This window comes from Puntigrus tetrazona, chromosome 17 (assembly GCF_018831695.1).
Source record: "Puntigrus tetrazona isolate hp1 chromosome 17, ASM1883169v1, whole genome shotgun sequence".
NCBI lineage: Eukaryota > Metazoa > Chordata > Actinopteri > Cypriniformes > Cyprinidae > Puntigrus > Puntigrus tetrazona.
In genome coordinates this window covers 14103584-14128877 of record NC_056715.1, presented here as the reverse complement: position 1 = coordinate 14128877, position 25294 = coordinate 14103584, and the positions used below count along the sequence as shown (strand labels likewise).

Genomic DNA, 25294 nt, shown 5'->3' with positions numbered 1-25294 from the left:
ATGGTCCTAAAACATCCCAAAATACCTTTATAATTCCCTTCATTAATGTTAACGTGTTGAGCTACTCTTTTATTCTACACTTCCTGTTATCCTCTCTCTAGTTGCCTTGGTGATAAGGAAAGTTTTCACATCTGAACAAGACTAAGAAAGGAAACACCTCTGGAAAAGACAGTGAAATGACTAACGATGTCCACCGAGAGGCTCAGGTTGAGTTAACACTGCACTAATGAGGAAACCGCGCTATTTATCAAAGATAAGTATATAGCAGGTGCTGTGGCCACCTTTTCAATTTATCTACTTTTTTTTTTTTTAAATCACCATTTTAGCCTTCGCAAGTTCACTCAAATGCATTTGCGGTGTGACAAATATTCCCTGTAGTCTCAGTTAACGTTATGGCATACAGCTGCACTTAGTTTTTTTTTTTTTTTTTTTTAAGGAAGAACCTTTTTTTTAATTTATTTAAAGATGGGCAATTTGACTTTTTTTCCCCCTTAAAACTAATATCAACTGCTTCTGAGACCAATATAGTAGATTACTGAAACCAATAACACCAGAAAATAAAAAGTTAGTGTTTTCTGAGGATAAAATGGGCAATAATTACATTCATGTTCATTACGATTAGCACTGCTAAAAAAAAAAAATCCAAAAAAAGAATAATAATAAAATTAACAAAAGCACTGAATAGTACAATAAATAGTACTAAACAGTTATGTGGGAAAATAATAATTTCTTCCTTTCATGAAACAATTTTATTATTTATTCGTTAATAACAGCTAATGTTTTCACTTCGAAGCTTATAGTATACGTTTATTCTCATGCAAAAAATATGCAATAGTAAGCATCAATATTTCAAGATCCTTATGCCCATCCCCATTAAAATTTCAAGTCGCACCGCAGGACACCGTCGTCACTGCTCCACTTGACATTCAACTACCCATATGTCAGTGCACGTACACATAAGCATGAAAACTAATAAGATTGTAGGGATGTCAGAGGTGGGTCGCGTACCGTCCCGTGCGAGATGGTCAAATAACCATTCTTCACCGTGCACTTTCTCTTCTGCCACACTTTCCTCAGCCTGAAGGAAGCAAGCAGGAAACAGTAAAAGTCACATCAATGACTACTGAAGCGTTAAATACGTGATAAATTATGCAGGACGGGCTTTAGCCGTAACGAACGCGCATTAACTCACTGTACGGCTTTAGAAAGCAAAATATGTTGATGTCAAAATATGATTACCCGTCACTCTTCTTGTAAAGGTTCCCGCTGCGCTCCGTCCCGTGTTCTTTGTTACCCTGGGGTTGGTGCAGACTGTAGGTGGCGCTCTGCCTAACCTGCGAGTCCTACGAGGAGAACAGATACGTGAATGCATTCCCTGTACGCACGGCAGCAGTGAAGCACCGGCGCGTCAGCAGTCAGAGGAAGTGAAAAGCAGTGTTTTTTTGTGGCGGTGTTGTCACTGCAGCGAGGAAATGGGAGCAGTGGGTTTCAAGCATCCCCCGGGGAGCTGAGCTCATTTGGAAACGCACTGCTTTGGAACACAAGGCTCCGAGCCAGTAATGAGAACACTGCCATTTTAGTACTAATGTTTTGAGTTGGACGAAAGCCAAAATGGGCTGTATTTTGACGGTGTGCGCTGTATAAAGCTCGGCTTAAATATAGTCAGGGTCGGATAAAAAGACATCAGCGGCAACACTGCACACGGAGCCTTAGATTTAATTCATCTGCACTGCATGTTCGGTTCTTCTGTTCTTTTATGTTTTGCAAACAATTCCAGGAAATGGCAAATGCGCAAGTATGATCATGTATACCAAGCAGACACTTACTCTCCTAGACTTCGTTGCCGAAGGACGGTAGCATTAAAGAAGAGAAGAAAGCATTCTTCAGACAGGTTACAAAAAACACTTTGCACCCTCAAACAACATTGCTATATATTCAAAGAATGTATTAAACCCTGCGTGACATCAAGGGCCAGTTATTTTTAAAGTTAGGGCTAATAATGAATTCTAGAGTATATATAATAGCATCCAAATACAGCCGGGCTCGCACTGTGCGATTCTTTAAAAGTGCTTTAGGATTGTTAGGAACATGACGATCACGTTACGCTGTGGGATCTCACAGGTGTTATTAATGTCGAAAGTCGTAGGAGATGTCACTACAGGACTGTGCACAAAATCTTCCGACACTGACAGAATTTAGTCAGAGGTAAAATTTGATCACAACGACCATTAATTGTCTGTCAGTGAAATACAGTCAAAGAATACTGATTTTTTTTTTTTTTGCTAGGATTATAGGAATCTTTTAGGATTTACACAATTTATCTCAGACGGCCAGATCATGGCTAAAAATCACACACTGTGAGCCGGGCTTAAGTGTAAGATGCCAGAAAAAAAGTGTAGTGCCTACTGGAAAAGACAGACAGACACACACACACACACACACACACACACACACACACACACACACACACACACACACACACACACACACACACACACACACACACACACAGATAAAATACATTTATTTGACCACAACTATTCTCACATATATCTATAATAATAAGGTAAAAAAAAAAAAATCACATATTAATAATAGGATAATAACAAATAATAAACGATAAGAAAAGATAACTAATATAAAAAATTATAATAATGGGTTAAATACAATATAATCACATATACAGTGTACTCCTATAGTAAACAAGGCTGTTTGTAAAATAAAATAGGAAGGTGGGAAATAAATATATAACTAAATAGATTATGTGATTTTTCGAAACCACTATGATCACAGATAACAGGGATGTCATTTGTAACCCAGACGGCGACATGGAAGATTGTTTGCATTTAGATTAAATGAGTGTAATCTCTTGATTTCTGTAATCATGTCTACCAAAACTACTTGATTGAGGAAACACTTAAACGTCTTGAGAGTGACTAACGCTTAAGGGTGTGAAAACTTGCAAGAAGATAAGGCAGTAGAGGCTAGACTTAATCTAGACGCACGTAAAAGTGAGCACCGTGAATACTCCTGTTGTTTGTCAGTTGCTGTGAATCGTGTGGGATTTGATTTGAGAAAGGACTAACCTCCTTCTGCTCCACTTGCAGAGCGGTCTTTAGCACGTCCCGTAACTGGGTTAGCTGCCTGCGCTCTTCATCCTGTACCTGTTTGATCTGAACACACAGCCAGCAGTTGGAGACAGAAGGTTTTGTGAAGGTAAAAATGAGCTGATCTAGACATCAGTGGTGTGAGCCGATACGAGGCTGACTTTGAAAAATCTCTCACCGAGTGCAAGTCTGTAGCGAGTTTCTCTATTGAGGGTTTGAGGTTGTCCACCGCTTTGAGACCATCCTGAAAGAAGCTACAACGGAAGACGTAAATGGCAGTTCATTTCCAAATAATTCAACACAAGCTCCATTGTAGTCCATTTAAGTCCATTGGAGCAACGTAGGTTTTTGAGGAAAACATTGCAGGATTTTTCTCCATATAGTAGGCTTCAATCTGCATCAAAGGGGTTGAAGGTCCAAACTGAAGTTTCAGTGGAGGTTCAAAGGGCTCCACATGATTCTTATGAGTCTTATCTAGACAAACGATCAGTCATTAAAAAAAAAAAACAAGTGTTTATACTTTTTATCCACAAATGCTCAACTTCAACTAGCTCAGTTATGCGAGGCAGAACTACTACTAAGTCACGCATGACCTTACCAAGATTATATAATAGTTTTCAAAGGGCTCTACTATTATATAATAACTATTTAGATTTTTATTTGTTTCTATTTAAAAAATTTATTTTCACATTTCCCATTTTAAGATTTCTTTACTCATTTTTAATGGTTAAATTAAATATTATCAATCAAAAAGCTAATTAATTAAAATAATAAAACTGATACAATTTCACATTAATTTAGGCCATATGAAATGTTTAATTTTTTTTTTTCACACCATGTGTTTTATTTTTTACCAAATTCTTTGTTTTAGCATGACTAATGAATAAGTGAATAGATAAAAACTATTTAACGTATCAAAACTGTATTCTTAAAATAGCCTACTGATGTGTTTTTCTCTAAGAAATTCTATGTTGTGCATTTAAATTAATCTGATTACCCAATGAAAGCATAAAACATAAATTTCATTTATCTTTCAATTGCTGAAAATAAAACGTGGACGAAATGCAAGTTTTAGGATTGGTAGGCTAATAGAAGTAATATGTACATTCTATGCTAATATCATATTTGAACTGTATATATTATATATATATATATATATATATATATATATCCACTATATGGAGAAAAATACTGAAACGAATTGTTCAAACCTTTTTTTGTTTTTAAAAGAAACATTTAGAAACATGGCCAGACGTACTTGCATTGTGCGTGAAAGTATTTGATGAGATTCTGAAGCAAGTCGACACCTTTTTTGATCTTGATTTCATTGACTTTGAGGAGGTACTGTAACAAAACAATAGAGCAGACTGAAGCACACGCACCGCACAGGAAAAGCCTATTACAGCATTCTCCAACGAAATGAGTCGGCCCTGACCTCACACATCTGAAGCTGAAAGAAACGGCGCTCCTTCTCCATCTCCTCCGCTATCTCTGCTCCACTGATCTCCGTCCGGATCATTCCGTGCTGTCGGGCGTGCTCTTTTTTCTCCTTCTCGATTTTAGAACTGTGAGAAACACACAGACCACCTTAAAAAAAAATTCAGATACACAATCGCACAAACACACGTACAGGAAGCACTCATGCAGCAGGGCATTCTTTTCCATATGCTCCAGCGGCATATCGTACCCCACGTTACGGATGCAGCATTTCCTCTGTGGGGAAGGAGGGCCCTGCTCTCAGACAGGATTCCAGAGAGAGCCTCATGCGTTTGGTTTAGGTCTTTATTCGCTCTAAGCTGAAGCAGGCTGGCCATTTCTGGAACCTCTGCTTCCAGAGTTTGAAGCCTAGCGAGGAGATGTGGTCAAGAGATGGCTGAACACTAAAAGCCATTTCCAAAAAAAACAAAAAACAATTTCTAGTCAGTATGACTAGAAAATAAAATATATATATATATTGTCATAAAATGCATCAAGCGCTGAACAAAGTGATGTGTTCGCATGAGGAGCTTTCTCTGATGACGGTTTAGATTTTTGGATCAGTGTTGGGGTTTTTGGTCTGATTCATTTTAGTGAACTTGTTGCACAGACATTTATGATTTAGACTTTTTAGTTATAATTAATTTTCATAAGCTTTTAAATTCATTTAATAATAAAAATGCATTATATATATATATATATATATATATATATATATATATATATTATAAAAATTTTTTAAAATGTTTATTTTTATTCATTTTATATATTTTTTAATTATTCAATTTAATTTCATTTTATAATTTCATTTAATTTTATTGGAAAACTTTTTGTCTTAAAAAATAATAAAATAAATTACAGGAATCTACAAAAACCTACGGAAAATTATCTTTAAAAAATAAATCTTTTAAATAAATCTGAACAGTGTTGTAGGAAAAACATTTATTTGTTCTTGATTTAACTACATATACCCCAAAAATCACTTTTTCCACTTGATTTTTTTTTTAGCATTTTCAAGGCCTTCAAGTCCAAAAATAGAAATCCTAATCATAATTAAATATAATTATGTTTACTAAAATTACACTTCTTTTCTATGTGTCTATGTTTTTTCTTTTTAGTAGCTTTCCCAACATCAGACAGACGGAAGAAATGAGCCTCATGACTCCCTCGTGTCAGCACATCACTTTCACCGATGACTGTAAAGAACAGTCCACCATTTTTTATGACAAAGATCACGTTCAATATTAAACCGTTTCAAATCAAAACAACACAAAAATGGTGGAGTGCTGCTTTCATCTTAGGGAGAAAGAAACACACGCGAAAACAAATAAGTAAACATGAATCGTGATCTGATGTTTCCTGCTTTTCACCTGCTCTCCAGAGGCACCACATTATTTTTAGCGTCAGATTCACTGTCTCTTAAACAAACACAGCGAGATCTCCAGCATACTCATTAGCGGGATATTTGCGCAAATGAAGCCTGCAGCTCAAACCGCGAGAAAGCCCAAAGCTTTGCACAGACACAGAGATTGAAGTGAACTCAAACTGTAGCGGCGGTGACGATGAAAACCAGTTTAATGGAGTCAGGGCCAGAGTCACGTTAGAGGGCGATTTCGTTTCTTTCTGTCTGGAAACATGAAGGCATCGTCACAATCAAACAACGGAGATTATATCCAGCGATGGGGGGGGTGAAATAAATGTATTTGACCGAGCAACACTGCCAGTGATGGAAAACAGCAATGATATTAAAAAAGGCAGCACCTGGCTTCAACGATAAATCGATTCATCAAATGACGTGTTATAAGAAAATATATTACCCTTTCAGTAAAGAATGTCCCTTGCAGCTTGGAAAATATATAAAAAGTGCTACATAAATGTCATACATTGTCGCATGCACAGCAATCAGTGTGATAGTGTGAGGAGGTATCAATGACAGCTCATTACCCAGAGTGCCGTTCCCTCATTTGACACTCGGAACGCTCACCTTTCCTTTCGATTCAATACGTTTTCACACTTAAGATTTAAGCAAACATGCTCGACAGAAATGAATGAATTCTTTGAAAATCTCTTACACTTTCGTCTCATAGTCTTTCCAGGCTTTATCAAATGGCTTCTTGAGATCCTGCAAAAGAAAGAGGGGGGATATTCATTAGAGTATGACTAAACTTACATTTTGACATCAGCGGCTCAACCAAATAACTGAGAAAAAAAACCAGTTACGCTTGAGCAGAAGTGTCGTCTCAGTTTTGGTGTATGCATAATGTCTGGTCCACACTGCAGATGCGATACAATTCAAAGTTGGCTCATTGGCTGTGTGCCGAATGCACCGAAGAACATTAAAGGGGTCATATGATGTTGCTAAAAACATTATTTTGCGTATTTGGTGTAATGCAATGTGTTTATGCAGTTTAAGTAAAAAAAAAAAAAAAAAACACATAGGGTACATTATTGTTTTTCCTCTAAGCCCCGCCTTCCTGAAACAGATCGATTTGTGCAAAGCTCATCATTCTAACAAAGCGAGGTGTGCTCTGATTGGCCAGCTATCCAGTGCGTTGTGATTGGCCGATTGGCACTATGACACAAAAACAATATAAGCCATTACAAATGAGGCATTTGTTGGGGACATAAGCGCTGATTATAATGACTTATACTGTCTTTTACATAACACCATGTCTGTATTCGTGATCAGAGAAATGACAAAAAAAAAAAAATACCCGCATTTGAATAGTGAGTAGCAGGATATTTTAATAAGAAAACGTAACTTACTTAAAGGTAGTGAATCAGAAGCACGGCGTTTTAGAGGGATGTGGACATGTCATAACTGTTATAAAGAATATTTATTTGGTTTTGAAATCGCATGGTATGACCCCTTTAAATCACAACACAAAGGTTGTTTAGATTCGACGTATCAGCCAGCCAATCTGATTGGAGCTTTTTTTGTTTTGCACAAAAATGGCAAGGTTTGAAGCCATGCTCTGTGTGTACGCCATCGCACATGATGTCATGCCCACAGAGAAAGTACCTGATGTGACGCCTGCGCTGTATTCGGTGATGACATCATCTGAGAGCTTTAGGGAAATTCTGCTTGTGCAAACAGAGCCTTCTCCAACAGCTCTACCGAGGGTTTACTCTAATAACAGAAGGCTGTGTTTGTAGAGGGACTTCCTACGAGTCCTACCAACTTTGTTAATGTGCTTCCATAACAGATGTTACACACAGCTTGAGTTGTGCTGAAAGCAGTCTCATCTGTGCCAGCAATAATGGTTCAGTAAGAGGAATTTGACAAGAAAATCATTTCCACATTGATTCCATCCATGAATCATATGTAAGAAAAATGAGAAGATACAGAAGTGCTTGTTTAAATATAAATACACACTATGTATCATAGTATATTTAATATACTTAGTTTTTACCTAACTACCGATCAAGCTGCTTCTTTTCTATATTAAAAGTTGTGACGAAAGACATTAGTACTGTGTAAACTGAAATCAGTTATGTTCAATGAAACCAAATAAATAAAGGGCTGCAATTAATCAAACAAATTACAATAACAATTCTCACTATTAATTAGTTGCTTATTAGCGTGCCTATAATTAACATATTGGCTATTTATTAGTACTTATGAAGCAAATATTCTACTCGCGTCACTTTGTATTGTAACCTCAACATTTAAAAATATTTTGGCATAAAATAACATGATACAGACATTTATTTATGTATTGTGCAAGATGATAAAAGAAAATTGATTAAATAGGAAAAAGAAAATCTATGATTAAAAAGGCGGCTAGTTGCAGTTCTAGTCTGGGGCTGTTTTTAAATGCGAGCGATCTTGAGGGCTCATTATAGGAGGGATCTCGATCACCGAAAGGCCCACTTCAGGGATTCAGAGAATGACCGTTCAGCAAGTCAACCTATTAACTCACGAACTCAGTGAACGCAGAGAGACAAAGGGAGGCATTTCTCAGCGGCATCACACACACCGTCTCAAGCTGCTTCACGTCGCTTTGACCGAACTATAAATCATCATACCTCACGCAGCACCAGGATACGCATCTCAAACAAGCTGAGTCACACAGCGTCACCTGGACTCTCAGACCGCAACATCTATTAGCCAGAGGGGTCTGAAAATGCTTGAGTGGGTGGGTTTCACGGCTCAGCGGGCTTCAGCGCTGACATCACTCCCTCCGAGACCGACAAAACCGTCTACACCAGCAGAGCCGGGAGGAAGTGTCGTTCAGACAATAGATGCAGCCGAGACAGCGCCATCATCAAGTTGAAGGGTTCTAGCGTGACGTCAGCTCGCCTGTGCATGGCTTTTATGAAGATTGCAATTCCGTCTGCCTCAGCATTTTAGACGACATGCAAAAATGTTGGGGGTCAGGCTTTCTGGCATATTGCAAACCATGAACATTTACATGCTGAATTGATTAACACCGCTAGCGTTGTTACATCCCTCCTCATCTAACAACAGGGGAAAAAATTAATAAATGAGAACTGAACAAACACGGAGAGCAGCAGGATGTTGCGGTGTCTGCCCCAGAATACCAAAAAACAACTTACAAGTAATAAGTAGATTTTTAACCATAAGAGAAACAACCTATGGAAAAACGCTGAATGTTTGACATTTATGCTAATTTACAAATTTACAAATATAAGACCTCATAATGACACCGAAGACGTTTCCTTTCAAAGATCCATTTGCTGATGGGTTAATGAGGCACAGGTTCGAGTTAATGACTGGAATGATGGGCGAAGACGAGGCCTGTAATCTCCCCCCATTAGCGGCGCCCCCCTACTGCGTTCTGAATCAAGCCTGATGCTGACGCAGACCGGTCTGAGACCATCAGCGCTCCATAGTGTCCTCCCAATCACCTCTACAGCAAACCGACACAAAGCAGGATTTACATCTTCATCTGGCATCCGTCAAGTAAATGAAGTAAGGTAATTGTAATATTATTACTCACATATTTAGACTAACTGTGATTTTCTCTCTCACATTATGACTATTATAAGTCATATTCTTACATATAATAAAATTGAAAAAAAACTAGTTTTAGTATTATATTAATAATGGAGCTGCGGTGATGTGGAGAGAGACAGGGGGGACAAATTGCTGAATGAAGTCGTTATTTTTATTTTCTCATTGCTTCATAAAATACAGATTGAACCACTGATGGCAGATGGACTATTTTTTTGATGGTATTTATTACTTGTCTTAAATTGTGTTTTTATGGCTTTAGAACGACATGGGGGTAAATGATTAATCACAAAATTGTAAGTAACTCTTTAACAAGTGCTTTTAGCATTATATATAATACAACAAGGCAGTGATGTTGTGACTGCTAAACGAGATGGAAAGAAGCACTTGCAGGTCACTGTGTAGGTACGAACACATTATATCACTATTAAGGCCCAATTAATGCCTGTAGGGTCTCACTGATTCAGTTAACCGTGCGTTCATTTTTAACTACACATTTAAGGAATCACTTCAGCCAGGAAGAATGTCTTTTTCAGCCCCTTCACAGCGAAACAGAGAAAGTGAAGTCTCCAGGGAAACCAGACAAGGAGCTGAGTGAAGCGCCTCATTAGGAGTAAATCACATCAGACTCCCCTTAAGAGCTAACAAGCCGATCACATGGTACAGAGAAGGTCAGGAGGTCATGATGGACATTAATGAACTAAAGCAGCCTGGAAGGGCATTCTGAGAAACAGTTCAGTATAGAGCTTCTACCAGCTGTCTTCTGCTTGAGCGTGTTCATTTGAGTGTAAACAGACATGCGGGGTATAAGACTGGTACTAGAGTTTCTGCAAGACATATTTAACCAGCAGTATTAGAGAACATTGTGTTTCAAAGTACAATATTGCATTGCTATTTAATTGAGAGTCCCAGTATATATATATATATAGGTACAAGATTTTTATAGGTGCACAGTATATATCAGTCAAACTCAAACACTGGAATATTAATTATAAACTATAAAAATTATATAAAATATTAATAAAATATATGAAAAGAAAATAAAATAAAAAGGAAGCATGCAAAAAAACTCGCATTATGGTGTAAATTCTGTCACTTCCAAAAGGTAATTGATCACGTATAAAACTTGAGACCTGGGTGCCAAAGGAATATTATCCATCCATTATGCATTGGCTGACATGCATGTGTCTGAAACAACTTGAGATAAGCACTGATCAATATGCTGCTGAAAAAGTGCCAAAAAGCCAAGAAAGAAACCGTTTATTGGCTTAGAGTAATGAACTTACCCCTTTAACCCCTTTCAGATCTCCCTTGAGCAGACTGTCCAATGGGAAGGTAATGATGTTATTCATGTTCTGAAACTAGAGCGTAAGAGCACCGCATTAGAAAAATCTCTTTCTCTCCAGCTGTGCAATTGTGTTTCTATAATTGCAATCAGAGATAAACACACAAAGACGAGAGCAAACAAAAAGGTCTGTTGAAGCGGAAGAGAAATTTTTGTAAGTAGTATTTATGCAAACACAATGTTAGTGGAATTATTTGTTAGCTTTCACAAAAACTAACAAGAAAACATCCCAAATCATAAATTAAGAAAATTACTGATAACGTTCAGCTCAACTTGTATGAGGTAGCAGCCCTAGTAACTGCTAAAATGCATTCATGAAAGTTGATCCACCCAGTAGGCCAATGACTCCAGATCCGTTTTTGGACCCAGAGGTCCAAGCACATTAACAGCTGGAAGGTAAGATATCCGAAACCCATTTGCTCTACATAAAAATCACATAAATGCACAATAAATGTTCTCACCAGGTTCTTGAAGAGAGCTGTGAGCTCCTTTGTAAAGACTGAGAACTTCAGGAAGGCTGATCCCAAGTCAGGGTCATCTCGGTACACACAGTTCTCTCCAAACTTCTCCAGAGCTTGAGTATACTGCTCCTCGTTCTCCACGTGAGCTACAAACACACAGAATATCAAATGTAGTTTATATCACAGCGTAAATCCAAAAGAGCTTTAACATGGGTACTTTCATTAAATTAAAGCTATAGTTCACTGAAAAAACAATATATTTGTTACAATATCCAATATATACAATACCTTTCTGACCCTGCGTAGACAGCAACGCTACTGACACCTTTAAGTCCCAGAAAGGTAGTAAGGACATTATAACAGCGATAATTCACATAACTCTTTAGAATATTACGGCTAAACCACATACGTCACACAGACTATTTATCAATATCCTTACTGTCTTTCTGGGCCTTGAATTGTGTTGCTGTCTATGCAGGGTCAAAATTGAAATTCAAAAATGTATTCTGTATTCTGAAGATGAAGAAAGGGTGTTTGAAAGGACATCAGGGTGAATAATTACTGACAGAATGAACATTTTTGGTTGAACTATCCCTTTAAATACGGCAACTTGCTGAACGAAAACAATTCCTATTAAGCTCTACACAAACACATAAGCCTAACATTCTTCACAGAAGCAGTGTTATGTTTGTGTCCCCCAGCATATTTTTCTTTCCAACCGTTGGTTTCTCTCCTCACGATTGTGTTCTAATGTATTCCAGCATTATCATCTACAGTCCTCCTAAATCACATCACCGCGGACACACAAAATAGCCTATTTATTGTTTTAAGGAGTCTTTTCCACACTCTGCTCATTGTTATTGTACGACGGGACAAAAAGACCCTGATAGGACCTGATGGAAACCTAAACAAATCCGAAAACCCAGAACTTCCTCTTAATTCCATCAAACTCCCAGTCGACGTCCTCTCCAGGGGCAAAAAAAAAAAAAAAAAAAAAAAAAAAAAAAAAAACGAAAGATGGAAAACAAGCAAGCATGTAATTCACTCGTGCGGTGGTGTTGCAAACTCCCCGCAGTTTGTCTGCAGGGAAAATGTGTAATTTACAAGTACAGACATGTTATAAAATGTCAGGATACTAGTCAATGTGCAAGCCTGTTTGTAATCAACACCTGGAGCTTTTTCGAGCCTCCCCTGTGAGTGACCTTCCTTCCACAACTAGTTAACGCTATCGCCAAGAAAGGCCATACAGCGTTATTATACTGTCGATCACCGCTTATGAATAATTCATGAGCTGATTTAATTCAGTGTAGCCTGTGATCATCTCGAGAGCTTTCTCTTTAGGTGACCTATTGTATCTGAAAAGGAAGGACGCGACGGGACAGGAAGTGAGGCGGTGGTGCGCGATCGCTCTAAAGCCAATCCGCAACCGGGGGGGCCATGTGGCGACAACATGAAGCGAAACAAAAGGAAGACCTGGAGACGCACTCCAGCAGATCTGAGCGCTCATGTGCTTGAGTAGACTTGGAGAGCCGCCCGGGTCACAACAACAGGCTCGGTAATTAGATACAGGCTAATAAGGATAATGGATCTGTGAAGGCCGTACGCCGAGAACGAAAGCACTGTTCTTATACCTGATTGGGAAAGCAGGGGTAGGGCACCCGTTGTTGTTGTATGCCCTTTGCCTGCATAGTTTGATGAATGGCTACACCTGCTTCGATAAATAAACACTTGATGATTACAAATGAGAGCTCAAATGTGCAGCATATGCATTAGTAAAACTGCTAACTCAGGCCTAAACTCAAGGAGTCCCGAGTTCTATTAGTTTTATCTTTGCAGCAGGCAGGAATTGAACATTGAAACTAGCATCACTGTATAGCGTACAAATAGTCATATCTGCTGAGCGGACATCCTGAAGGACACCGAAAACGTCATCAGGTTGGCTGAGCTTTAAGCATGAATTTAGCGGCCTACGATTTTCACGATTTGGAAACCCTGACGGAATCCAGTATGTGTTTGTGAATATCAAGCAGCAAAAATACTATCTACGTATGAATACAGCATTTTCTGAGAGTGAATGAATGTGATCTTGTTACAACACAAATACTGAAGTGTGAGCAACACTCGTTGTGTTTTTAGCCTCTGCCGCTTCAATATAGAAACACATTCATGAGCAGTTTGCCGTTTCTTTTGAGTAAAATGTAGCATATACAAACATTAAAGCCTTAGCATCAAGCCATCAAAATAAAAGTTTGGTTTAACTTGAAGAAACTGTGACAAAGAAACTGTAAATATTGCTCGATGCAATAATAGAACTACTATTACTGATAATAATTATTTGTAAACATTATTTTAAAGTATTATTTACCATAAAATATTTAACAAATTTTGGTTTAAAAAAATATAATAGGGCCTTAAAAATATAATTTCTTTTGAACATTTTTGCTAAATTAATACAATATAATGTAACCATTAAAACAGAGCCTACAAATTATTTGTAATTATTATTAAAAAATATTAGAAAAAAATATTATAAAATAAATTAACTTACCCTAAATAAGAATGACTTCTCACTTACCACTGAATTTCCACTGGATTACCGTAAAAAGTGTTTTTCCTTCACCAGTATGATATGCTGTCTACAGGCATTAAGGAACTCTTTTAAAAGAAATTCCTCTTTGACCAAAGTCTCGGTAGAGTATTCAGTCACACCCCTCAGCTACAACATTCAATGCTCATTCTAAATCACTCTGGAGAGCAGCATCTGCTAAACACATTATATATCACTTGTAAACGCAAGATATTGGAGCGATTCATCGTTTGATTGAGTTATGACAGGCTCTGAAACGCACACCTCAGTCTCTCTACGGCCCTCCACGAGGTTACGGTCAAGCTCTCGGACAGCAGGAAGATGGAGTGCAGCAGGAGAGGGTCTGATTATAAAGCTGTAAAGACCCTTTCCTACAAACCACCTACTGCATGACTGTGACTCATCCCACCTCATTACAGGTCTGCAGACTCTCCCGACTTCTTACATCACTTTTCTATTCACAGTGCCACTGCTACTGCTTTCTGCTGCATTTTTTGTGATGAATTTTCTGGGCTAGGAAGTTTTTATTTACAATTATTATGTGTGTGAATTGACTGCTTTTTTTTGGGTTTTACTTCTTCACAGTTGTAATATTTAAATGTATTTAAATGACTTTAACTTAAATTTTAAACAACAAAATTAAAAGCAATAACTTCATTTGTATAATATCAAAATATCAGGGTTATTATTAGGGGCGCCTGGTTTGAGCCTGGTTTTCATAAAAGCACCTGGAGATTTGGTTTGGTCACTAAACTGCACATAATGTGGCACATTAAATACAACTATGAAAAGAAATGTAATAATTGTTATAATATCATTATTGCAGTTTATTGTAGCATTAGTTTGTCGATCTACAAACTGAATTCGAAAACTTAAAATATTTCAATTTAAGCACTAAAATTACTAACAAGAAATAAATAAAATATAAAACAGTAATATAAAAAATAGTTGTAATAAAATTTATAATAGTACATAAAGACCACACGTAATACTAATTTTTAACCGTATTAAGTAATTCTAATTTATTCATTTAATAGAAATTATTCAAATAGCAAACACAGAATCACATATATACAGTTATTATTTAAATAAAAACACGTGCCATCCATAACCTGAATGTACTGAGCATGTCATCCATAATCACTGAATACCAAACTCCACCTGAGTCTTTTTCGCAAAAAAAAATAAATAATACATGCAAGGTTTCAAATGTTTTAGCAGAGCTTGTGATCTTCACGCGGTCTGACATTCACGGTAGGGCTCTTCACATGCAGGCTGGTTTCCAGCTGATGCCGCCGCTGATGTTTTGACAGTAAATCTCCAGGCCGGCCGGTGTGTGTGTGTGTGTGTGTGTGTGTGTACAGCCTCAACACAGCCTGTGTTTGGCCTTCAAACACGCCGTCTTGTTTTCTGCTGCAGCGTTCCACTGTGCATTTCAGTCTGCCTATTGTTTTTAAAGCGGCACATGAGCTCTGCACATCTTCCGCTCAACTGCGGCGAAAAAAATCTGGTTCCTAGCTGCGTCCTTCCTCGCGGTAACTCAACCCTCGCTGGCTTTCTGTGCTGTGGCCGTCTGAACGACAGTCCGTTGGGGAACGGTCACCTTCAAAATCATTCGCACAAAAAAAAACCCGCACCAGTCAGGGTAAAGACCTAAGTTTCAAGCATGTTGCTTTTCATGATTTTAGCTTTTTTGGGGGGGGTTTCTTTGGCTACCTACTTGCTGAGCTTAATAAGTGGTTTCAGACGATTTGGTCCATGTGAGTAATGCTTGAGTCATTTAAACACCTGTGTACGTTGCATCTGGTTTATAGGGTTAGAAAAATCCCCCCTCGTATGTCACAGTCTACCTCTGGAATTTATACAGAACCAGGTCGACATGTTTTAGTGCTAAATGAATAGAATACAATACAAACACAACAATAAAGATAGCTTCAATACTCATATTTGACTAGACGTTTGCCATATTTATTTATTTTACACAGGGATTTTTTGCCGTCTCGCTCAGCTTATCTGTGTTTGTGTGCTCCAGACAGACTGGTAGGAGATTTGCTGATCATACTGCTGTGATAAGTAGACTTTCTTTATGAATCAGTGATCTGAATCACTCTAGCGATTCGTTCGAAAACTCTGATTCATTCTGGACTATTCTCTACTATGTAGTCGAGATAAAACAATGTGTGACATTACAGTGCCTTTCGCACCACGGGAACCTTTTCGTAGCACCCAAGCTAACTGTGGAACTAGCCACTTTTTGGTGTGTTCACACCGCAGGAGCTCGGAGCGCTTTTATTTCCAGGTACTCCGTTTGGAGAAACTAAATTCAGATTAGGATCTAAACCATCGGTGACGGAAGTGTATAATTACTGGCCGAACACGAAAAACGAAAACACCAGCTACCACCAAGCCATGTAAACATATTTAGTCCACGAACACAGAAAACAGCGATAACAGTCTTTACCTGTTGTCTGAAATTAAAAGTTAACAGACAACCTTAAAAAAAACAAAAAAAGCACCATAAGCACGCAGAATAACATAAGTGGACTTTGAATGATGAACAATTATATAATTGTTACGGCCAACAGGGTTGCGCTATTAATCGATTTTCTAATCCCAATTACGATTTATTCATTTTGATTTATTTAGAACAGTGTAAATACACTCAGAATGATTCAGAAACCTGGTTTTTATTTCATTCAGCACACCTGATGCCAGCTCAAGATTTCATTATTGGCAAAAGCCTCCAACAGCCTCAGGCTCCAAACAAGACGCAGGAAAGATGCTCCGGTTCTGTCAGCATTTCGTCCTCCTTCACCTCTAGACAGCTGGCAGATCGATGCCTGATCATCATGCATTAATAACCCAGGAGTGAGAGCTGATCTTCTTCGCCTTACTGAAGATACACTGGCAGCTTATTTCAAAAATTAGATGGCACGTGAATTTTTTTTTTCTTGCCACAACCGGCACATTAACGCTTCTGTCATCCTGCGCACATCGCAGCGTCTGCATGAGATAACGAGGATAGATGTTAAATTCAAGAAGGTTCAAAGTCCCAGCAGTGATTTTAACACACCGTCTCTGTTCTCTCCAGGTGTGAATTACAGCTCCGCATGTGACCCAGCAGTTCAGGAGATTTGTCTCTCGCACGTCAACTCAGAGATTTACGCACATCCTGGGCTGTCCAGTCTTTCTAAAGCCAGCTAAGAGCAGATGTCCTGTTCCTCACTGATAACACAATGCGTTAAGAGCAGAGAAATTAATCAATCTCTCTCTCTCTCTCTCTCTCAGAGTCACCAGCCTGTAAGCAGAGCCTCTCTGATTTATTACTGCAGAGCAGCATGACATTCTTATAAAGTAAACTTATGTTACATGGCTTCCCTAATGTGAATAATCACTTTTGACCAACCAGCTTTATTAGACATTTTTTAATTCATCATTATCTAATGGTGTTGGTGTTGATTTTATAATGCATGTACATTTCCCCTATGTTTTTACAGATTTCATTATCTAAGGTTCACTTCAAATTAACAATTTTAAACACTTAATATTTAAAGACACTCTGGAAAAAATGTTAGCACAAATTTTTTCATAGATGTTTTGAAGCCTAACCTAATTGCTCTTGTAGCAATAAAAACACTGTTTTATTCATTTTTTTTATTACACAAATTTTTGCATTTTGTTTATTCTTAAATTAAAATAATTTTTAAGTATGAATTTAAACCAAGTTTTTTTTTATTATTATTAAGACAAAACAGCATACATTTCCAAAATAGTATAACATACTATTTATTACATTGATTAAATTAAATTTAAATTTAATTTAATTAAAATTTAGAATATGCATAAATACTCTGTAGCATTTATTTAGAAGTTGCATTGTTATACCTGAATACATTTGTTGCATTTAAATGTAACAACAATTTTTTGTTTTCAGAGGTTGAATTTTGTTTATTTAGTCAAAGTAGTGCAAAATATTAATATCTGCCATTTTATTTATAATAGAATGCTTTGATGCTTAGCAACTGCCATATTTATTGTAACAACTAATTTTAGTTTTCAGGTTTTATTTTATATATTTATTTATTGATCCAAAGTAGTACAAAATTTGTATTTTTTTATATTAGAATGTTGTGAGCAACTGCAGCATTTAAAACAACATTTTTTAGTTTTTAGTGTATTATTTAGACAAAACAATCTTTTTATTGATGCCTTACAGCATTTAAAATAAACCACAGCCTTCATTTAGTCTGATATGCAAATACAGTACAGATATATAATACAAGTCAGGCGTGTCTTTAAAATGCAAATAAGGATTAGGTTTGCAAATCAACAATACTTAATGAAATCTGAATTGGGGTAAATCAAATGAGTGTAACGGATCCTGCCGGAGTGAAACGACACAAAAGCAGCGCTTCCCGCAAACAGGAAACAGTACCGGAGCCGCGGCTCTGGGAATCCCATCAGCAAGTACGGGTGACGGATAGACATGAAGGGTGCGTCCTGGCACAGCTGTCCCCTGGGGTGTGGGAGACAGCTGTCCCGCCTGAACAGAGCCAGCAGTGTTCCTGGAAAAGTGTCGATCAGCAGAGCTCGCTCGTCTGGGCCTCCTCGTGCAGTCGAAACAAGCTCGGCGTGTGAATGAGCCGTGTTGTCACAGGCAGAGACAGGCGGGACAAAGGAGAGCTGCTCAACCTCAGTACCAGAGCCGGTACAAAAACAGCCCTTCAGTACGCGCTGATAACTGGAGCCATTCAATCCAGCGTCCCTCCAAAACACTCTAAAACACTGATTGCATTCCCGGGAAAAGAAGCAGCTTTCTCCGGTAGGTCAGTTTGAAGATAACAGCCCGCCAGCGAACGTGACGTTAACGCCCCGTCATAAACGGACGCTACTCAGCAAAGCGGCAAATCAGCCATTTTTGGTTCTGAGTTTAATCTAAGCAGTTAGGTTTCGTTTCGCACGATGTAGTGAAATCTCATTGGTCTTGAATCCAAAAGTCAATAGCTTGTGATTTTGTAAATGCACTTTTTTCTATAAAGTGTTTTTATAGGAGAGGTAGAGTGTGTGGTGTGGGCGGAGCTACTGTTGCATCTTCTCCTTTAAAGCGCTACAGCCTTGAAAACACTGCCTAACAAATAAAAAAATAAAATAAAATAAAAAATAAAAAATTTAAATTACACGGCCTTCTTTTATAAGTAAAAAAAATGGCAAATGTCAAGTATTTCTAATAATATTTATGTTTAAAAATAGATGTGTAATATTAATTAATGTTTTTTTTTTTGTTTAACAGCAAAGCAGTCACTATAGAAATGTGTTTGTGCAAAGAAATTTAATGCCATCAAAAATAAACATTCAAAATTCAAATGTCAAATAATTTGTTTTTTTATTTCAATGTGTAGTATTTATAATATTTAAATGTGAAACACTAAGAGCAAATAGTTTAAATATCTTTAATATCTATTTTTTGTATGATTTTATTTTTAGTAGCAAAGCACTGTTGCTACAGTCATGGAAGGAGTGCTTCTGCAAACAAATTCACTTCCTTAATATTGAATATTGAATATTTATTTAAACTACTATTATGTGTAAGATAACTAAATGCGTCTAAAAATGGCCATCTCCGTTCCATTCTAAAGGACGAACACTGTTTTTCGGCACGCTCGACAACATATCACGTATCAAAGTGTCACCTATAGATAAATCCGAGTACATTCCTCGTATCAGATGGATGCGCAGATGTGCTCCAGAGATTTCCTGACTGTAATCCAATCAGACTGCGGCCACATCACGAGACGGGATGAGATGATAAATGACAGAGAGCCGAGGCAGCGAAGAGGCTGAGATCACTTACCCAGACCGGAGGCGTAAATGGCCTTAACTGACTTCTTCATCTTGTAAAGGACACTGCGGTCCACATCGAGGGCCTAAACACAGACACAGAAAGAAACAGAGACACGATGAGTGCGTCCCAAAGCCTTTAGGACAGTAACACGTGCGCTACTGTACCGCACACGTTTATCAGAGACCCTTAATTACCTTTAGGTCACGCTCGAATATGACAATCTCAGGTGTGTGTGTGTGTGTGTGTGTGTGTGCGTGCGTGTTCATGGGGGGCAGACCCTGCTGTCTTCAGTCTGCAGGTGATTCATTATTCAAAAGCAAGCTCCTAAAAATACTCTGAAACAATCCCCGCACTGCAGGACCAGCGGAAGTCAGCAGACAGGACTGCACAGCTGAATCTGTACATATTCACGAAACCAACCTGCCCAGGAGCACCTGCAGGACGCAGCGCACGCACACACACACACACGCACGCGCGCGCATGCGCGCACGCGCGCACGCACGCACGCACACACACACACACGCGCACACGCACACACGCACACGCACACACACACACACACACACACACACACACACACACACACACACGCACACACACGCACACACACACACACACACACACACACACACACACACACACACACACACACACACACACACAGCAATATGGCATTCAGGAAGAGTGCTGAGCATAAGCAATAAAAAAAACACACTGTAAAGTCCAATAGTTGTTATTGTACACAGTTTCATGGGCCTATTTCAGATATTATGTAATTGTTGATTACATATGAAAGAGATTCTTGCTTCACTAACACTTAACTCTTTATTAGACTTTTTCAAGATACAACATTTTTCTCTATTTTTAATAAACCAGCTCTCAATGCTCAATGCTCTCAAATGGCTTGAAAGGGTGAAAGAGATCAAAACTTACTTCAAAAATGCTTTTTTTTAAATTATACATTATTATATTATGTTATGTTATATTATATTATATTAAGTAAATGACTTGCCGGCATGTTACCTAAAAAAAATAAATAAATAAATAAAATATAAACTTCTTTTTTTTTCAACTGAAACCGATTCATGGAAATTAATTGCATTTATTAACTTTTAAAGCTACCATTAATTTTGGCTGCCTTTTTTTAAATAGTCATATAAAATCCCCAAAAAGTAGGACAAACTGCAGCCCTACAGCAAACCTGGTGGTTTATTAAAACACGCATACTTTTGCTATATAAAAATGCAAAAACAAATAATAATGTAATTTGTTCCCCCCTCAAGTCCTGCAGCTCTAACGGCATACCATTCAGTGCCACTGCTGGGTGAAACAAATATATGATGCAGAATCAGAAATTTGCATCAGGAATTGAAAAGGGAAATAACATCTCAACCACAGTTTCTTTACTGAAGCAGCCCAACTCAGATGCGGTGGAGCGATCGGACATCCTCTCAGTGCCTCGACGCTGCTCATAAAGCCTCAAACCTCCAGATATATCTACTGAAACGCCGGCCTCAGCATCCTCTGCCGTTCACAGGAGCCTCCGCTGCTCCCAAAAATGGAAGAATGTAAATCCAGCTTTTATTAAAATCGCTGTGTAATATTTATTTTCCCAAACATGTCGTAGGGAAGCTTTCTGGATGCTCGTCTGGCGGCTGGCCGTGTTTTATTCAGCCGAGCGTTCGGTTTCAGAGCGGTAGGTAGACTCGCAAAGCTTTTACGCGTGATAGGAAGTAAGGGACCCTGAACCACCAAAACCAAGATCTGACAAAGAAAAATTAGAGCTTACTTAGAAAACAAGTTATTATTAAACGGTTATTAACAAGCCAGAAAGAAGTTCACATTAACTAACCATAGTTTTGTTATCTTTAAGAGGTATTACAGCCCAGCACACAAAAATAATGACATCTTTTTAATTAAATACCGCTTACAGAGTTATTGAGGGAGTGAGTGATATGCGACCTGAACTTGACTTGAGTCAAATAGGGAAGCAGTTTCACATCAGACTATGAAAAAAAAAACCTTCATTCAAGTTTGACTTCACAGTATGTCTTTGTTTTCGCACACAGAGATCTACTATACAACTGTCCTTCACTGAAGCCACATGAGAACTGTAGGAGAAACTGGACTTTATTAGGGCACTCATAAGTGCATCACTTATACTGGGTACTAATCCCAGTGACCACCTGTCTTTACTTGAATGCGCTGCTCCGAAACTCGCAAATCACATGCAATACTGTAGTTCAAGATGTAAGTAAGACACTATAATGCCCAATAATTGCTCTTTTTTAAATGTTCTATTCAAAAAAAAAATCTACGTTTCCAGAAATATATTAAAGTGCACAACTTTGTAAATGATTAAAACAGTTAATAATATCGCGCAATGTTACAGTTTTACTGTATTTTTGATCAAATAAATGCAGCCTTGGTCAACATAAGAACGATCTATATTTTCAAATGAACCAATATCGTCTTTTGCTCTTAAAAAAAGGAACTTTGGTGGTAAAATAATGGCAATAACGAGGTAATATAGTAGTTATGCTATTAAATAAAGGCCTGCTTCAAATGAAATGCTGAATTCCTTATAATCTTTTCTAATAAATCCTCCATTATTATGGCACAATTCGATATAAAACTGTCAATTTCCCATCCATAACAGAACAGGGCTCTTCAAAACCATGCGTTTCCCTTTTATCTGCAGAAAGAGCAGCATTAGAGTGATGTGCAGTAAAATCTGACAGACCGATCAAGTAGCTCTCTGTCATCCGACACCGCCATCGGCCTCCATTTATCTTCATCTCTACAGGCCATGTAGTCCTTCAATTACTCTCATTTTACTGGCCTTTATCTTTATCTAGAAGTGAGGCACTCAGCCCTGGACAATCTGAGGCCGCGTTTTAATGAACGCACACCTCGGAAGGAGATTTAACCCTACATTTCCTAATCTGCACCTTCTAGAGAATCCTAAAAAGAAAACAGAAGGCATGAATCTCATGAAGAGCATCCAACGGGTTAAAGGGCGTCTACTCCCACCGAAGTGCTGTTATGACAACACGGCGGCATTTTTTCATCGTCCTCTTTCGACATTAATCTTCACAGGCTTTCATTTAAATCGGTGAGGCACTAAACGGGGTCCTTGAAAGAATGCAGAGGGCAGAACTGAATAGGCTAAGTGCCCATCAAACTTCATTAGTCGACGTTAGAGAAACGAGGAGGGACAGCCCCAAAAGAGACGCGTATACCCCAGTCAGCATTCGTGCGATATTTTCATTACGTTGAAACGCATTCTGACAGTCTCCTCTGTGAGAGCGTTTGAGTGTTAAATAAGCATGCAGGGAGCGACAAGATGTTGTGTCCGTAATTCTGACAGTGTGAAATGAATTACACACCTGCAACACGCTCACTCGGATCCGTGGAAATACCTCACTTCATCGGAAACTAAAAAGCGTCCTCTGAAATGCCTGGCACACTGGTTTTGAACCGCCTCAGACGAAAGATTTCAACATTTTCTACGTTGTTTTGATCGGAGTGAAGATGAGCGGAGGTCTTACCAGGGTGGGGGGTGATTAATGACATATTTTTTGATAAACTATCCCATTAACTAGCGAAATAAAAATGTGTTTATACAGCAGCTTGCTAGCTAGCAGTAAATGAGATGTTAAAAGTAAGCTAGCTAACATCATTTCTTTGCCAGTTTAAGACGGCTGCCATTTCTTCAGCTAGCAAGTTTTCTGTTATCGCACAAGAAAGTAGGTTATTTTGACATTAATTCCCACAAATTCCAACTTTGAATATTTCCGAAATATATTATTTCTGAAATTTACAGGAAATTTTCTGACCCTTTGCAACCCTATGACAGAAATTAAATGTATCCCCTTGTAATGCATGTGGCCTTTGTTTCATTGCGTTCTTTGTTCTTATGTCTCAAAAGCGCAACAGTGTCACGACGTCATCTTTGTTTGCGCTCAGGTGATAACGGCCGACACAGCATCTGCCAGAGAAACGAGAGATTCCTTGTACTAGTGGCGTCCTGGCATCATTATCTCACACCGGAGCACAAAGAATCGGGAGGCTCTCGCCCAGCTTTCATTCGCTTTATTTCCGTTAACTAATGTATAACAGACACCCTGAGCACTGCCAAAGCATTACAAAACCGAAGGTTTGATGACTATCCCAGCGCAGTAAAATAGGGACCTTCAAGTCAATATGACGTCAGGCACCATCTGTCCCGCTCCAGTCTGGAGAGCAGCATCTCTGAAGGTGCCAGGCCATCGCTGGGGTGACTGTGTCACTCTATATTCCCCACGCTGGCGGGAGAGCGCCGGGTTTCAGAGCTCGTCGCCCTCTCGGGCAGCAGTGACCCTGATTTATGGGACACCAGGGAAGAGTCACACCAAGGGCCAAATGGGAGGCACTTTCTCCTGACAGATGCTGCCATGTGTCAAAACGACAGGACCAAACCACGAGCCCAGTGGAGTATTGCTTCAAATAAGAAAAATAATGAGCGTAATTGAAGCCAACATCCAATATTCAATAGATACTCATCATTGAAGATGCATCTTTAAGTCATCGTATGTTTTTTTGGTGTTTTTTCCTGTAGTAAAAATTGGTTATAGCCTTTATACCATAATAAAGAAAAAAAATATTTCTTAATATAAATCAATATACTTTTTTTTTTTTTTTTTTTTTTCAAATCTGAGAAGTAAATGCAAAATATACCTCTTTATTTTAAAAAAAATAGCTTTTTCAGTGCTTCTTAATATTTTAAAAACCTTTGTCTAGCAAATTGATATCATAGGTGTAACCAACATGAATAAACCTAAAGAACACACACAAAACAGGAAATGACGGCCCCCATAGACCCTTGTGACTGTTTCAAGGTCAATAAGTCTTTTAAAAAGTCACGAGGAGCACCTCCCAAATACGTACTGACATACATGCGCAAGTTAATAAATAAAATACATACTTCAAAAGTTTCGTTGTTCAGTGAAGTTTAATCTACAACAAAGGAATGAAAATGTATAAAAACTGATTTTATTTTATTCTTAGAAATCATAACGCCTTCCTGCTCGTATGGAAACCATTCTTTAACAACCTCAGTCATATTTACCAAAATCACATACGTAAGCCCTGCTTATACCACGACTCGAGAAACAGCCCAACCACAGCCGGCCATCAGCCCAAAACGGCTGACCGAAGCAAGGCCCTAATCGGCCGTCTGGCCCTGCTTAAGCCACATTTGGCCTTAGGCAAAGGTTTAACACCCTTACACTTTAATCACACAAGATTTTTGAAACCCTAATGCCTTTGCTGATTTTAAATAGCATTTAAAACAACAATACTTTGAAAAGTCTTATCTTTTCTATATGGATAAACTCAATGTCTTCAGTCTTCAGGGTCGGGGTATTATTATTATTATTATTATTATTATTATTATTATTATTATTATTATTATTATTATCAGTGCCGAAAACAGTTGTGCCGCTTAATATTTTTGT

General features: G+C 38.2%; 1 protein-coding gene across 4 annotated transcripts in view; it reads right to left on the bottom strand.

Moving 5' to 3' along the window:
- asap2a (ArfGAP with SH3 domain, ankyrin repeat and PH domain 2a) overlaps nucleotides 1–25294 on the bottom strand; it is a 50757-nt gene that overhangs the window by 13891 nt on the left and 11572 nt on the right. The window contains exons 2-13 of one of the 4 annotated variants that reach the window (XM_043262911.1): nucleotides 19806–19878; nucleotides 11368–11513; nucleotides 10848–10922; nucleotides 6656–6705; nucleotides 6401–6427; nucleotides 4543–4672; nucleotides 4366–4451; nucleotides 3286–3361; nucleotides 3087–3173; nucleotides 1827–1835; nucleotides 1240–1343; nucleotides 1009–1078 (exon numbers count right to left, since the gene is read on the bottom strand). In XM_043262911.1, coding sequence (XP_043118846.1) covers nucleotides 1009–1078; nucleotides 1240–1343; nucleotides 1827–1835; nucleotides 3087–3173; nucleotides 3286–3361; nucleotides 4366–4451; nucleotides 4543–4672; nucleotides 6401–6427; nucleotides 6656–6705; nucleotides 10848–10922; nucleotides 11368–11513; nucleotides 19806–19878 — 933 coding nt within the window. The remainder of the gene's footprint in view (nucleotides 1–1008; nucleotides 1079–1239; nucleotides 1344–1826; nucleotides 1836–3086; nucleotides 3174–3285; nucleotides 3362–4365; nucleotides 4452–4542; nucleotides 4673–6400; nucleotides 6428–6655; nucleotides 6706–10847; nucleotides 10923–11367; nucleotides 11514–19805; nucleotides 19879–25294) is intronic. The other 3 variants (XM_043262912.1, XM_043262913.1, XM_043262914.1) reach the window with 3 other exon arrangements.